Source organism: Falco rusticolus, chromosome 8, assembly GCF_015220075.1.
Source record: "Falco rusticolus isolate bFalRus1 chromosome 8, bFalRus1.pri, whole genome shotgun sequence".
NCBI classification, from domain to species: Eukaryota; Metazoa; Chordata; class Aves; order Falconiformes; family Falconidae; genus Falco; species Falco rusticolus.
Window position 1 is genome coordinate 46,080,845 of NC_051194.1, and position 14,303 is coordinate 46,095,147.

General features: G+C 46.3%; 1 protein-coding gene across 4 annotated transcripts in view; it reads right to left on the bottom strand.

Moving 5' to 3' along the window:
• Window positions 1-808: 808 nt before the first annotated feature.
• The window catches only part of WIPF1 (WAS/WASL interacting protein family member 1), a 55,630-nt gene continuing 42,135 nt past the window's right edge, over window positions 809-14,303 (bottom strand). For all 4 annotated transcript variants that reach the window (XM_037397316.1, XM_037397315.1, XM_037397314.1 and 1 more), the window contains 5 exons: window positions 12,114-12,284; window positions 10,111-10,875; window positions 7,419-7,631; window positions 5,612-5,725; window positions 809-4,294 (listed from right to left, as the gene is read on the bottom strand). In XM_037397316.1, coding sequence (XP_037253213.1) covers window positions 4,239-4,294; window positions 5,612-5,725; window positions 7,419-7,631; window positions 10,111-10,875; window positions 12,114-12,284 — 1,319 coding nt within the window. In that variant the 3' untranslated portion in view covers window positions 809-4,238. The remainder of the gene's footprint in view (window positions 4,295-5,611; window positions 5,726-7,418; window positions 7,632-10,110; window positions 10,876-12,113; window positions 12,285-14,303) is intronic.

Genomic DNA, 14,303 nt, shown 5'->3' on the forward strand with positions numbered 1-14,303 from the left:
AACAGGTTGTTCGCACCTGACTGTGAGACACTATTGCGACATGATGGTACATACATGCACATTTTATATTGTAATTTGTACTCTAGTATTGATAGCAACATTCAGCCAATTGGTTTTTATTTCCTTGAGCCATCTTCTCCTTTCTGGTGTCCTGTGGCTGAGGGGCCCTCTCTAGGTCTCCTGACATTTGACATTCTGCTTGAAATAATCCCAGTTTGATCATTCAACTCCATTCTTTGCTTCCAAGGAAAAAAGTACCCTTTCCATCTCCATACTTCTGCACAGAAAATTGTTGTGTTACAATATATGTGAAGCACAATCAGTTCCCTCATCCTCTGCTCCAACAGAGACCTACTTCTACAAGTGACATGTAAACAGTTGTTGCTGCAAGTAGAAACTACCGTCCAGTTTTTAAAGTGACAATTTAAGGAACTTCTTGGATAGTTCAGCCTTACAGGAAAAAAAAAAAAATAATTTTTATGATTCTTTTAGCGTTGGGAAATGCTGGCTTCTAAACAAGAACTTTACAACCTTATTTAAGATGCAATTCATTTACAGAAATACATGCTTCCTGAATCACAAGCTGAGTTCCCTTTAACAATTATGAACACTAATCACCGTGATCCCTTCTCCCAATGGCTGGTGTAGAAAGTCATAACAGACATAACATGTGCTTCCAAAAATATTGAGCAGAAATTATTTTCATGTGGTACAAGTTATTCCCATTTACTGACTTGAATTAAACAGAAATGAACAGCTGTGGCCATTGTCACGCAACACCAGTCTTAGTGATGACATAAAAAGATAGTTTGAGGTGTGTAGGTTTATAATACAATGCCATTGAAACAAACCCAGTAAATCTTACATGCAAGCAGTGAATCATAATTTAGTCCTCTAATAAGCTATGCAACCACACCAAAGTCAGCTGGGCTGTATGGACAGCAGTGTGAGACACTGGTTTTGGGAAAGGGTTAAATTTTCCAGAGCAATACCAACAATTGATTGTGAGGCTAACCAGTGCTCACTTACACCTCGCCTAAAGACTGATTCAACAGTCTCGTCATACGCTGAGCTCACTCTGACGTTAGCAGACTGAGCACATTACAACAGCAGGACTTGCCTCAAACACTGTGTAAAGCTACTGTCGACACTATTTACACTAGGGTTTGGAAGAGCAATGCCTATTAATTATTTTAGTGAGACACAGAAAGGTTGACTAAAGAAGTCATAAGGCACCATTGATTAGATCTGCTTTGTATTCTTCGTTTTTAACAGTTCATAGTGAAATAAATACTTTAATACTGATCATATTGTAAATAGCTACTGATACATGAAGCAATGTATTGAATGATAAAATGCTGCATTGTTCTGGAATATACCTAGGGACTTTTATGGCAAAAGATATAAATAGTAAAGTTGTTAGGTGAAAAAAACCCTCTTTCTGCATTGTTAAGCTATTTTACATATATGCCAAACATCCATTCTGAAGAGGTTTCTGTAGTACAAAAAAGTGCTAAAATCCAAATAGCTCAGGTTTCCTAGCTTGTTGACGAAGGGCCTTCACACAGCACATTTTAAAGTGAGACTGAAGCTGGTTTGCTAAGTCTTTGGTAGTGGTCCGGAATTTCCGGTCAGAAAACCTTGCTCAAAAGATCAAATATAGGATATTTTCAATGATGCAGGGAGCTGGCAGAACAATGTGCAGCATTTTTATTGACTTACTCAAAGCAAGAGAGTCATACTAGAAGCAGGTAAGTTACAAAAAGGTGTAGTTTCTGGAGATTTTGGGTTTTGGGGGGTTTTTTTGGCTGCATAGCTATTTGGATATTAATAAGGATTTGGCAGGTCAAGGTACTGGAAAATATTGTATTCTGAAATTCAAAATTTCTTTAGAAAGTTTTTAAGTGCTTCAGTTTAAAAACATGAATACAATAATTTATCCTTTAAGTTATTATCCTAAAAATTTTATTTGGACTTCTATTCACATAATAATATCCCAAAGAGATAGGCACTTTAAGTGACATCCACAAAATACATATAAAAATTCAGTATTGCGCTAGGTTTGATCCCAAGGTGCACCTGTCACATGGAGGTCCCACTACTATCTTAAGAAACTCTTACAGCCATGATCCTGCAATTAGATGTAGATACATCCCTGCGCCTGCGCATTTAATTGCAGGTTCAAGACCATAAATAGTAACTTAAAATAGGTCATTAGATATAAAAATGTAAAAACCAGGTACATAATCAAATCCTATCACAGCTAACAAGACTTTGTAAACAAACGTCAAAAAGGCCAAATTAAATTGGATCTGGCCAAATCCAACTCTGTCTCAACCCTGTGACTGTCCAGGCTGCCAGGCAGAAAGGGGGTCTGCCCCCCCCCACCCACTGACAGCAGAAAGCCCTATGCACACACACTTCAGTGCGGTCCAGACTCCCTTCACCTAAATTCCCTACATTTTCAAGACTGACCTCATTCTAGCTGCAGAGCATACTTAGGATCATGTCTTCCATGCTAGAGAAACATTTTCTTAACCTACATGACTAGTTTTTTGGGGTTTGTGTTTTTTTTTTGTTTTGGTTTGTTTTTTGTTTTGTTTTGGTTTTTTTTGGGGGGGGTGGGGGGGGGGGGGTAGGTGGCAGGGGGAAGGGTTTTGAGCAACACCCTGCGAAGCACGACTGCTCATACAGGTTGACAGGGATCCCAAGGAGTCTGGCGAAGAAACAGAAACCGTTGGGGAGACGGAGCAGAAATTTTTCAGAGCTAGCTTTCAAAAGTCCAATTAACAAAGAACTGTCATTCAGCAATATTTCCAATCCATAATTACAATCTTCCTCTGATTTCCAAAGGCATTTTATATGCATTTAGACCTATTTTTAAAATGCACTCATACAATGAACTCTTTTCTCATATACAAAATTAAAGAGCTATTAAACGTATTAACCAATTGTCACAATGTTAGAAGACTTCACTCTCTCTTCTATCAGCGTAAGCCTTGCAGCTCTCTGTGGCGTCTCCTCTCAGCAAGGTTTGAAAGGACAGGCTTTGTGGTAAACTCGGAAGGCCAAATCTTCCCATTTCTCTTGAACCAGTGCGGAGAGCAAATTTTGGAGCTGATGCTCCAAATTTATGGTATTGCTCCCATTTGAACACACAAACCCCAGACCTCATTCACTACACCAAAGGGCTTTCACTTACCCACATTTTTGACCTCAGCTGCTCTACCGTAACGCAAGTCAATCTCTCTGAGACTTGTGACCGAAGCCCCAGAAAGCTTTTTAAGTCAAACCCCATCATTTAACGGGTTCAACCAAAGAAACAACTGGAAAGCAGTCTGTGGAGCACTGGTGTTAGCGATACTTTACAGAAGGAGCCTGCAACTACAATAATGGCTGCATTTGCACCCAGACGGCTTTCTGAGGACTCTTTGCATATAGTCCCAGGTAGAGGGATAATCCAGGACATGGATGACAGGGTTGGTCCACATCAGAGTAGGAAAGAATTAGGTGACTAAAAGCATAACACTATTAAAGAAACAAGGAGAGAGGGATAAAAATAAAAGATATTTTTATGCTGCTGAATTCTTCACTTGCGCTTTTCTTTGGAAGATTCTCCGCAGATAAAAACAAGGCCAGACACACTTTATCCTCGGGGACAAGATGTGATAACTATTGTTTAAAATAAGATTTGCTGAAGTGAAAAGGTTTAAGATGAACTCTTGGTCACCATGTAGTAGGCCTATGTCCTGCAGAAGCAGATGGGCCAAGTTAGGCATGCAAAGAAGGACCCAGGGGACTCCTGGCTACACAGTTTTCCCTGTTTTTTAAACAAAAAATAGATTGTACTTTATCATTCAAATAATACAGCCACTGCACCCAAAGTGAATGAAACAGTTTTGTTCCAGCTCTCATTAAATTCAAAGCTAGACCTCTCGTGGACCTCTCAGCGGGACAGGGCTGGACACGGTAAGCGTGATGCACGTATGTTGTGTATGGTCCACAACATGCCTTTCATGACAGCCTGCAGCATAAGCAAATAAAATTTATAGCTTTGAGCAACTATAGTTCGTAAGCTGAATCTATTACTTCTGTAATAGAGACTGAAGTTTGTTCCAGCTGACAAGCCAAAAGTGGAAATAAAGCAAAACAGACAACTTTCCAATGATGTGGACAGGAAAGCTGAGTTGAAGGAAACTTGAAAACAGACGTCGTCCAAGGATGGGCCAGAACCCATTTCACCTCGGTATAGGCGGAAGCGGGGGGGCACCTCTTTCTTTTCGGCCAGAGCCACCTAAAAAAGAACAAAATTTTTTGTGTTATTCCTCCTGGTGTCTTTTAAAGTGGGAGTTTACATTCAAGCCATTAACTCAGTAATTGGTGAAGATCCACTCATTTTCTTGCCTAGCCATTTTACTAAAAAATCCTTGTAGAGTTTCCAGTTAGTTTATTAAACAACATCAAAACGTCAAATGGTGTAAAATAAAGTTTTTAGCTAATGCTATCCCCAAATGTCTGGAAGGCATATGTATTTCAGTCCTTTGTCTCCTTCTCAAAACAGATCGATAGCTCTCGTTAGCCTTACTATTTTGTGTGAACACACACCTCAGCATTACTTGCAACACATGCAAATTTCAATGAAAGTGGCAAGCTCTGAATACAGTAGCATTTCAAAGCTCTTCATGTTTTTCCCTATATGAAGACTTTCACTGCAAACTCAAGAAAGGAAACATAAAAAATGCACATATTACTACTCTGCCTTTCTTTGTGGAGTAATACAAACAGGATGAAAGCTAACAGGGCAAATGAAGGGTCAGAGACTAACAGGAATTTCTGCTCCAAACCAAAACCTCATCATTTGGAAACGGGAAAGAGAGAGAAACATCTGAGTGTACAGATGATGACAGGATAACTGTGAGCCACCAATATCACTGGTTGTGAAAGAAGTAAAATGATTCTTGGGCGTATCAGGCAAAATACCACTAATGACGACAGGAAACATTTATGTTGCTGTAGAAGACACAGTTGAGACCTAAACTGGAACAGCACGTAACACTGATTGGAAAAGACAAAATCAAACTGAAATGTATACAGAAGCAACCCTGATGATCAGAGAACACAGCTTGGAAGCAGAGTGTAGTACATCCTGATTTAATCAGCCCAGCAGAACAAAAGCTGAGGGGAGGATATGACTGTTGTCTTAAAAAATACTAGGGGTTTAATACAGCAAGGAGGGAGGATAACTAAAGTCAAGGATGATGTTGGCACAAGAATAAATGAGTTGTGCGTTAATTTAGATGGAACTGAGGAGGAAGTCCTGGGGGATTCTGTGGTTCTGGCTGCCTGTAGCAGACGGGATGACTATAATGGCAGAGGTGGGCTCTTACAATACATGTTCTAACTTCAAAACCAAACAATTCTCCCCTCAAATACAAGTTTAAGAAGGCTTGTGCCCACAAACCTGCATTTAGCTTTTTCTGTCTGGTGGGGAAAGGTGATCAGGCTGTTAGTCTGAGCTGCTTCAAAACTTCAGCATCCAGTCTCTTCCCTATCCACACTGTTTTTAGGATGATACGCTGAAATTCCAACAGCAGAAGTGGAACAAACTTACCTCTACTTTCATTTCTTGCTAGTTTACTGGGATAACTTCTGTTCATGGGTACATATGGCTCTGGAGGTGGCAAATCAGATATAGGATGAAAAGAAAATCTGCTTTCCCACTCATCTGAAAGAAATCCCATGCAATTTACTCGTTAGTTTTGTGACATAGCTTCAGGAAAGTAAATTGACATTAAATCGTGTTTAATACAAGTTTTATACTGCAAAATGCTTACATAGCTGAGTATTAAACCTACATCCTATTGAGAAGTTAGGGAAGAAGATGCTTTAAGTTAGTTTGAGAATGAAAATTCTTACTAAGTGATCACTTTAGCCAATTTAATGCACAATCACAGATCGGGAAAATAGCTGTAATTCCACTGAAATAAGTGATATGTTTCCTTCCGTGTATAACAGAACTGCTTTTTTAACACAAACACACATATACATATATAATCATTACCAGAAATGCCTAGCGTCTCCTATTTCAGAACAGTATTTTGTTCCTGGGTATAGAATTTTCTTAATATTCATACTTTGTTGATATATGGAGCTCAAATGCATCATTAAAAGCACGCTGACCTATAAGTGGTGGGTTTTCTCTCTTAGTTTTTATACAGAAAAAAGAAAATTTGGGACCATTATGAAAAAAGTTATGACGACAGAGAAACTTGTATGTAGCTAGTATAAAAAAATGGAAAAATACATCAGTTGAAATTGTATCTCTTGAGACTACAGTGCCCTATCGATGTACTTACTGAGTCTAAAGAATAAAGCAAGCTGGTAAGTTTCTTACTGAAGTAACAGGAAATGTTTATGGAGCTCTGTTCTGCACATGAACTTGAACAAAGGCCCAAGGAAGAAAGTGTGGGCTATCTTAAACTTTGTCATTTCTTCACTTGGTTGCTTCAAGACTTTGCAACCATAACTTTCTTGCAATATTGTTATATTTTATTGCATAATGTAATGAACAGCTGAGTAAGTTTTGCCTGGCTGTTGTACACATGGTTATTTACTGGGATCCAGTTTTTCTACATTTACTCGCAATGGCTGCAATTAGAAACCCGTGTGTAAAGGAGCTGCAGGTTCTGAACCCTGCAAATGACTTGTGTAGGAAAAAACGTGCCTGAGACCCACCTGCCTTATCTGATGTGTGAAAGTGCTTCAAAAGTATGAGTTACTGTTTTACTTTCTGCTTGCTTTTTCTAACCTTATAAACGTCAGAAATACCAATTTTGGCCTCCCATAATTAACCGAAAGATTCATCTGCCCTTTGTAAATAGAAAACAATTAAAACAAAAAGCACAATAAATCTTTAAGACACAGTGGTCTTGGACCTCACCTCTCCCATAAACACTAGCAGAAAAGGAGATACTTGACATTTTCAGCAGTGTTCTGATAATCTCTTCCCTCACCTGTTTTTCAGCTTTTGAGTCACCATCTAACTTGTTCTGACCTCCAAAAAGTCTTAGGATAGCTATGCTTTGAATTCGTATTAAGAGTCAAACAATCTCCTTAGGCCTATTTCTGTATTGTAGCAAAGAAGAGCACAGTGAATACTTTTCCTCTTTTCAGGCTGTTTTTCAAAGGGTTATTTTGGAGACTGTATTCACAGCTTTGCAGTGCTGTTCTATGTATGGCATATTTACTCTGTTCTTACTTGGCAGGGTTAACCAAGACCCAAATGACACCTCTGCTGGTCAGAAATCAAAGGTCCGCACTAGAACCAAAGCCTCTATCCCAAACCTTTTTTGATGCATCGAGGCTAAAAGCTGCTATATGGTCTCTATGAAAGACAAACAACTGGGAGGACGGCTTACCATCACCTGGATCCTGGAAGCCGTTTCTGAGAGCTGATGAAGGCGGTGGTGGTGGCGGTGGTGCTGCTGAGCCTGGCCGGTCAGGGGGAAGCGGCGGTCGTGGTCCACCCCTCTGGCTGTCCAGCCCTGCCCGGGAGGGCAGCTGGGGAGCAGCAGGCAAAGCCCTCGAAGTGCTTCCATTCCTGCTTATGGGAGGAGGTGGTGGGAGGGGGCCTGGAGCAAGACAAGAGGCAAACACACAAATGACATTTGCACTGATAAGCTGCTGCCTGCATCCCACAGCCTCCCACTAACAAACCAGAGAGGGTGCGTCAGCTTTGGACCCTCCACCCTGAGGGGGAATTGCCCTCAGCACCCACCTCCCTGCTCTCCAGGGCTCAGTTGGTGATTTGAAGAGTAGAGAACAGGGGAGTGTGGTATATCTAAGTATAAATACACCTCAATGCCCACATTTCCATTTCCCTCAGATACAGAAGCCTCTGTAGAGGTGCTGGTCCTTGAAGCCACTTTTAAACCACTCTGAATTATGCTGGCCACAATAAGCAGAAGTTACAGCTGGAATTCAGGGTACTGTGGCGGTCCAAACCATAGCCTATTTCCTTTCCATGTACCGTTGCAAGGCAAGAGGACATGTAGCAGAAGAGCTCTGCTACCCTCAGAGGCTCTTTCCCCATGGGAGTGCTTCTCTCTGGGTGTCACAGCTGAGGTCTGCAGCGCTGCACGGGAGAATTCAACCCAAGAGTGGTAGCGTTAAGCAGCACGGCATCAGCTCACTCATTTATAAACATGTGTGCTCTATGCCAGGTTTTTCAGTAGTTGGAGCATACCCACCTCCAGCTAAACTGGAAACAGACCTCACATGTAGACTGGCATTCCCACTGTCTATCTGAGTAACTGCTGCAGTGACCCAACAGGTCAAATATGAGGGCACTGCCCATGTAACACAGGACCAGGGCTGTCCCGAGGGCAGGGGAAGGGTGCTTCTCTGTGAGAAGTCAGTAAATAAAGGCAAGAAAGCTGCTGCTGCTAGGAAGAGAGGTACCCATGGTTAGGACATGATGAGAAGCAAAGGGTGTGGAGGGCTATGCATGTTCAAAGGTCTCACCAGCTCAGTTCGGCACACTTGGGCAACTGACAGTTATGATCGTTTTTATTACATGCTTCCTCATCCTGATGAAATCTAGCTACAGACATGCATTTTGAACAAAGGAGCAGCAGATATTGTGTCTCCAGCAACGTGCACCGAAACATGCTTCAAGAAACATGCTGTACTTTTTGTGGTCTTCTCCCCCTCTTTTTCTTACAAATCACTGAAGTTTGCCTTCAGGGAATGGTTTCTAAGAATGAGAAGCATTTAGCAACTTTCAGAACAGTTTTGCTTGCTCTCACTCTCTAAACCTACCTAACCACCATCATCTATATTGAACCGCTGCAGAATACGAGTACTTATGTTTGTAATTTATTGCTACAACTTCCTTCTACTTATTAAGCCAGCAGAAAGGTGGTGCAGAGTTCCTAAAACCATCTGCCTCTGAAAAGAGCCAACCAGGGATGCACTGGTGGAAGCAGAGACCATCATGGAAAAAGTTCTTGGAAGTGTCTGAATAATTGCACATGCTCTCTGCAACTTAGATCCATGCTTCCAGTCAATTGTGACAAGATTTCTCTGATTTATTTACTACAGGCTGCACTGGCATTGTACTATCCTTTGGGCTGGCGACCAGCTCCACAAAGCATGGTTTCGGGGCCAGGTATTTTCTGTAGCCTCATGGCTGCTGCAGGTGCTGTGCTATAGGAGATCCAGGAGCTGGAAAGCAACGTGGATGGCTGTTGCCTGTGGGAGCTCCCACGACATCCATCCATCTTTATTGTCCAGGACATCATTGTCTGAGATGTTTCCATATTTTTATTCCAAAGGATGAAGTGAAAGGCAACTCTGTGGAGCTTCCCAGCATTGCCTTCTGTGCAATGCTTCTCTCTTCCCGACGTTACAGAGCCTGGCTTCTTGTGCCTAAATTCTCTCATCTCCAAAGGGAAAACCATCAGGTAGTAAGACAGCGAAGTTATGATGCGCAGCTCTTAAAAGTTACGAACAGTAGCTGTTACAGGGGACAATCCATATTTTGAAATAACTCAAAGCAGACAATTCTATTTTTAGCCTTATTTGAAATCTGCATATGGCAAGTAACAACAGTTAGTCACACTGCAAGGACTGCCATTATGTTTAACAGCTGCTGGCTAGGTTTTTTATTAAAATAATTTGCGCTTGGCTGTAAGCGTTCGTGCCTCCCAACACGCGGAAGGTCGGATCCTGCAAACCCCCGCTCAGGAGCGGGCTGCCGGTGACTCGGGAAGGCGAGTGCTGTCACCTGCCAGAACCCCATAAACCTGCTCCTTCCACCAGAGCCTGCGACCTCTGCGGCCGCGCCGCTCGTGGGGAACGTGGCCGCGACCCGCGGGCAGGAGTGGGGCCGCGCTGCGCCTCCGGCCACCGGGGCGCCCGCAGACCCCCCCTCCCGGCTGCAGCTGGGGGCTGCTGGGGCAGGACGGCCGCGGGGCGGCACTCCCCACGGGGCACGGCCGCACTCCGAGAGCTCCCCCTTCCCGTCGGGAACCGCCGCCCCGTCCGCCCAGCCCAGGACCCTCGCCCACCCCCTCCCCACACCTTCCAGCGCCGCCCCGGCTTCCCTACCTGACCGGCTGGGGGGGTCTCTGACGGGCGGCGGGGGCCTCTCGCTGGGCGGGGGGGGCAGGGGCCCGGAGCGGCCCCCCCCGCCGCCGGGCGCCGAGGAGGACCCCAGCGAGAGGTTCCGCTGGGGCAGCCGCGGCATCTCGTCGCTGCCGCCGGGGACGGGCGGGACGGGGGGCGGCCCCGGCCTGCTGGGGGGCGGCGGGGGCGCCGGGGCGCCGAGGCCGGGCCGGGGGACGGCGGGCACGGGCGGCTTGCTGTTCTGCGGCGGCGGCGGGGGCAGAGCCGCCTCCCGGGCGGCGGGCGGCCTGTGCCCGGCGGGGGGCGGCGGGGGCGGCGGCTTGTCCTCCGCCGGCCGGCCCGGGGTGGGCGGCAGCGGCGGCCGGCCGGCGAAGGGCGGCGCGGCGCCGGGGCCGGGCTGCCGGAGGGACCCGGCCGGCCCCGCGCTCCGGCTGCCCGGGAACGGCGGGGGCGAGGGCCCCAGGCTGGGCTGCCGGCTCACGGCCGGCACCGGCGGCGACCCCCTGTTGTGCAGGCTGGAGGCGATGGGCCGGGGGGTGCTGGGCACCGGCGGCGGCACGGCCTCGGGCTTGGAGCCGACGTCGGGCCTCGGCGGCGGCATGCGGCTCCTCTGCGGCTCGGGCGCGGCGGTCCGCGGCCCCGCGGGCGGCCCCGGGAAGCGCGGCGGGCCGCTCGGCGGGGAGAAGGGCTTGGCGGCTGCGGAGCGGCCTCCGGGCGGCAGGGCGGGCGGGCGGCCTCCCCCGGCATCTGCGGGCACAGGAGCGGGCATCAGCATCCAGCGGGCAGGGGCTTCGCCCGGCGCCATCCCAACGGGCTGCGTCCCGGGGTGCCGCCAACGCCAAGGGGGTCGGCCCCGCAGGGCCACGCCAGCCTTGGGGACTTGGCACCCAGGAACAGCCAGCGGCGACTTTGACAGCACCGGGGAGCCACTCCAGAGAGGCAGGCTACCTCCCCGCAGCGCTCGTCAGGGACAACTTGAGCGAGGCCAGAGTGGCCGAAAGGGAACGCAACTGGTGCAGCCACCGCGCAGCAAGCGGTAACGCAGGGGGGGAACAGTGAGGAGCAAGCATGTGATACCATCAACCTGAAAGCAAAGAAGTCTTGGCTTTCAAATGGTATCCAACAGTCTGGCAAAAGGCTCTTTCCAGCCCTTTCTAGTAGCTGTTACCTAGGGATGGGCTGGTGCAGGTGAGGAAGAAGGCAGCCAGTTGAGGAAGTGCTGTTCTGCGATGCCAGGAACTTTTGTATTAACACAAGTTCCCAAAGTAGACTGTGACACAGTATAAAATACAGCTCTGAGGACTGTTTTGCACAGATGAGCTGAAAAATTAGGTTGCTCTACAAAATATCTAAGGTTCATAACACCTTACAACCCCCACTGCCCAGTCCTACTTCACAAGCGTGACACCATACATCCTTAACCTTACAAAACTCATTGGCCCCCAGTCTTCATTTCAAGGGACACGACGAGGCTTTGGGTAGCTGTTTTGCCAGCCAGAATAGTGCCTTCCCCAGACAAGCCTCCAACTGCAGTGTGTACACCAGTCAGCTGGGATGCCTCACACACTCCCTAAGTGGTAAATCACGCTGCTGTGGAGCTGACGCAGGTGTGCTTTCCATTTGGAAAGTAGATCCTCTTCCCTGGTGCACAAGGGAAAATTAACCTGGAATCCTTTTATGTTCTCCTCTGGTCCTGCACACTCACAGCTAAGGCAGGACCTAGTCTGCCTGCCTGCCTGTACTTTGCAGGTAGCAATTCAACACTGCTGAGATCTTTAGTTTTCATCAATAACTAGGAGGATGGGTAGGAAGAACAGTCTCACTTTTCCCTCATAAAATGAGATTCAAACTGAAAATTACATTTCCTAAGAGCCTAAGAAATCTCAAGACTTTTTCAAACCCAGTAGGTAATTTATTGCAGTGCTATGAACGTTTTAAGCAATGTCATTTACTTTTTCTTACTGGAACTGCCAAGTCTTTCTTACCGGCATCTCGACTCGCAGCAGATCTGAGCTTTGGCATTCCTGCTTGAAAAAGGCCTCCAAGGCCAGGTGGCCCACCACCACCGAAGCTTCCACCACTGCCGCCACCAAAACCGCTGCCGCTGCCACCTCCTCCAAAGCTACCACCACTACCTCCACCAGGTCCTTTGGGTTCTGTTGGGAAAAAAATCCCCCATGTTAGGCGAAGAAGCAAGACTGCTCCTGCAAAGTCATCTCACTAGAGCAATGCTTGCAGCTGGGGAAGCATGGACAAGCTTTCAAAACACACAAGTCCTTTTTCAGGCTGGATCATCACAGCTACCATTACCGCCACTATTGCACCATGGAAGAGGTGGTGCAATAAATACAGCCACTGTGTTTTATTAAGCCACCGCTTTCCTTTAGCCTGCTCCGGACTGGAAAGCAGAGCAACAGTCACTATGGAGAATTTGGAACTTAGCATGGATGGGACCTCTGAGGATATCACATTGTCTTTGTTAGCATCGTTGTAGCTGCTTCCCGTTTCTTCATACCTTTGCTCTCTTATCCTTCCCTTCCACTTTTCCGTAAGCAAACTGAGAGACAGGGTAATCTCATGGAAAACGAGGAAGGAAGAAGGAAGACAGGTGTCCTTCCTCATGGAGGTGTCTCTGGTGGTCACTTTTGGGATTGAATTCTGTCACTATTGATGACGTTGCAACATATCTACTTACTTAAAGCCTAGTGGGGAAAGAGATTCCATTTCTGATGGCTTCCCTGTAGGTCCAGAAATGCAGTGACAGGATCATTAGCTGCCGATTTTTCCAACAGGCAGGAATTATGTTATCAGCTGCTCCCCCCTTTCCTCTCCCATTTCTCTCTAATGTCAATGTTTCTGCTGTGAGAACACCAAGATGATGCTAAAAGTAAAATTAAAGTGTTTCGACAACTACAAATAAAAGGAAAAGCCCTGTTCAGAGCATCACTGAAAAATGAGCGGGCCCACAGGTTGGGATACCTGTGGACATCAGTTCTCAGATGACGGGCTACATGGCTGAGGACCAATTGCTTAATTTCTTGGAGGCTGAGGATCAATTGCTTAATTTCTTGGCATCTCGATTTCCACAACTTTGGGTGGATAAAAATTTCACTGACTTTAAAGTAATTACAACCTGTGGATGAAAAAAACTTCTAATAATCTCACCCAGAAAAAAGGAGGAAGAATGTATTCATGGGTGAATGTTTCATATCATCCTTCTCTTTTCTTAAGCATGTTAGCTCAGTTCAGCTCTGACTCACACAGGGCGTGAACCTCTGGAGAAATGCTGCTACTATGGTTTAGTCTTTCATCATGATTTGTTAATTCGTGCAAGCAAGATAATAGGCTGCATCATTTTTATCTTACTGTTTACCCCTCCTTTAATCTCCTCAATGCTTTTGTCCAGCTCATTACAATACCTAGAACATGTAACTTCGCTTTCGGAGATAATACTCGAGTGTTTAAAAACTAAGTACCTGGCTGACTTGTAGAACTGTATCTGTTTTTTTAATTACTCTTATTTGGTCACACTCCTTTGGGCATTTCCTTCTTTCCTCATCGCGTTCCTATCACAGTCCAGCCTTTAATTGCATGGCCAGACCTGGACTGTGTTGTGTCACATTTGCTAATCAGTCTGGAGAAGTGTCTTCTCTCCTGAGGCAATAATCGCTGTTCCTCTGACACCGCAGGCCCTCCATCCTTGCTCCTCTGCTGTTTCTGTTCTGTCTTCCCAATACTTTTGCTACACAGGCTTTTCCAGCCCTCTCTTGCACCTGCCAAGATGCACAGTGTGACACAGCAGCAGCACAGCTGGACAGAGACCTTGTCTCCATTCAGGTAAGTGGAGCCGCTGCCTCGTGCCACAGCATCTCCAGGTAGGCTGAGCGACAGGGCTTAGCCAAGAAGGTAGCACCCGAGTCACTCCAGGAGTGGCAACGCGGCATGCAGCAGTGACACACAGGTGGGGCTGTGGGTCCTGGCTCTGGTTTTGCTTTAGGCCGTACTGGGGCCATTAATAAGCCAATGGTGTCATGCCAGGGGTGTCTTTATTTTTATACTGTTTATGCAAAAGTAGAGTCTGAAATTCCACTTTATGCTCTGTGCTCTCCTCAGTCCTGATGGGGGTTTTGTTTGCCTTGTCTGCTGCAGCTCCTCAGCAGAGCTCCTAGTAGGGT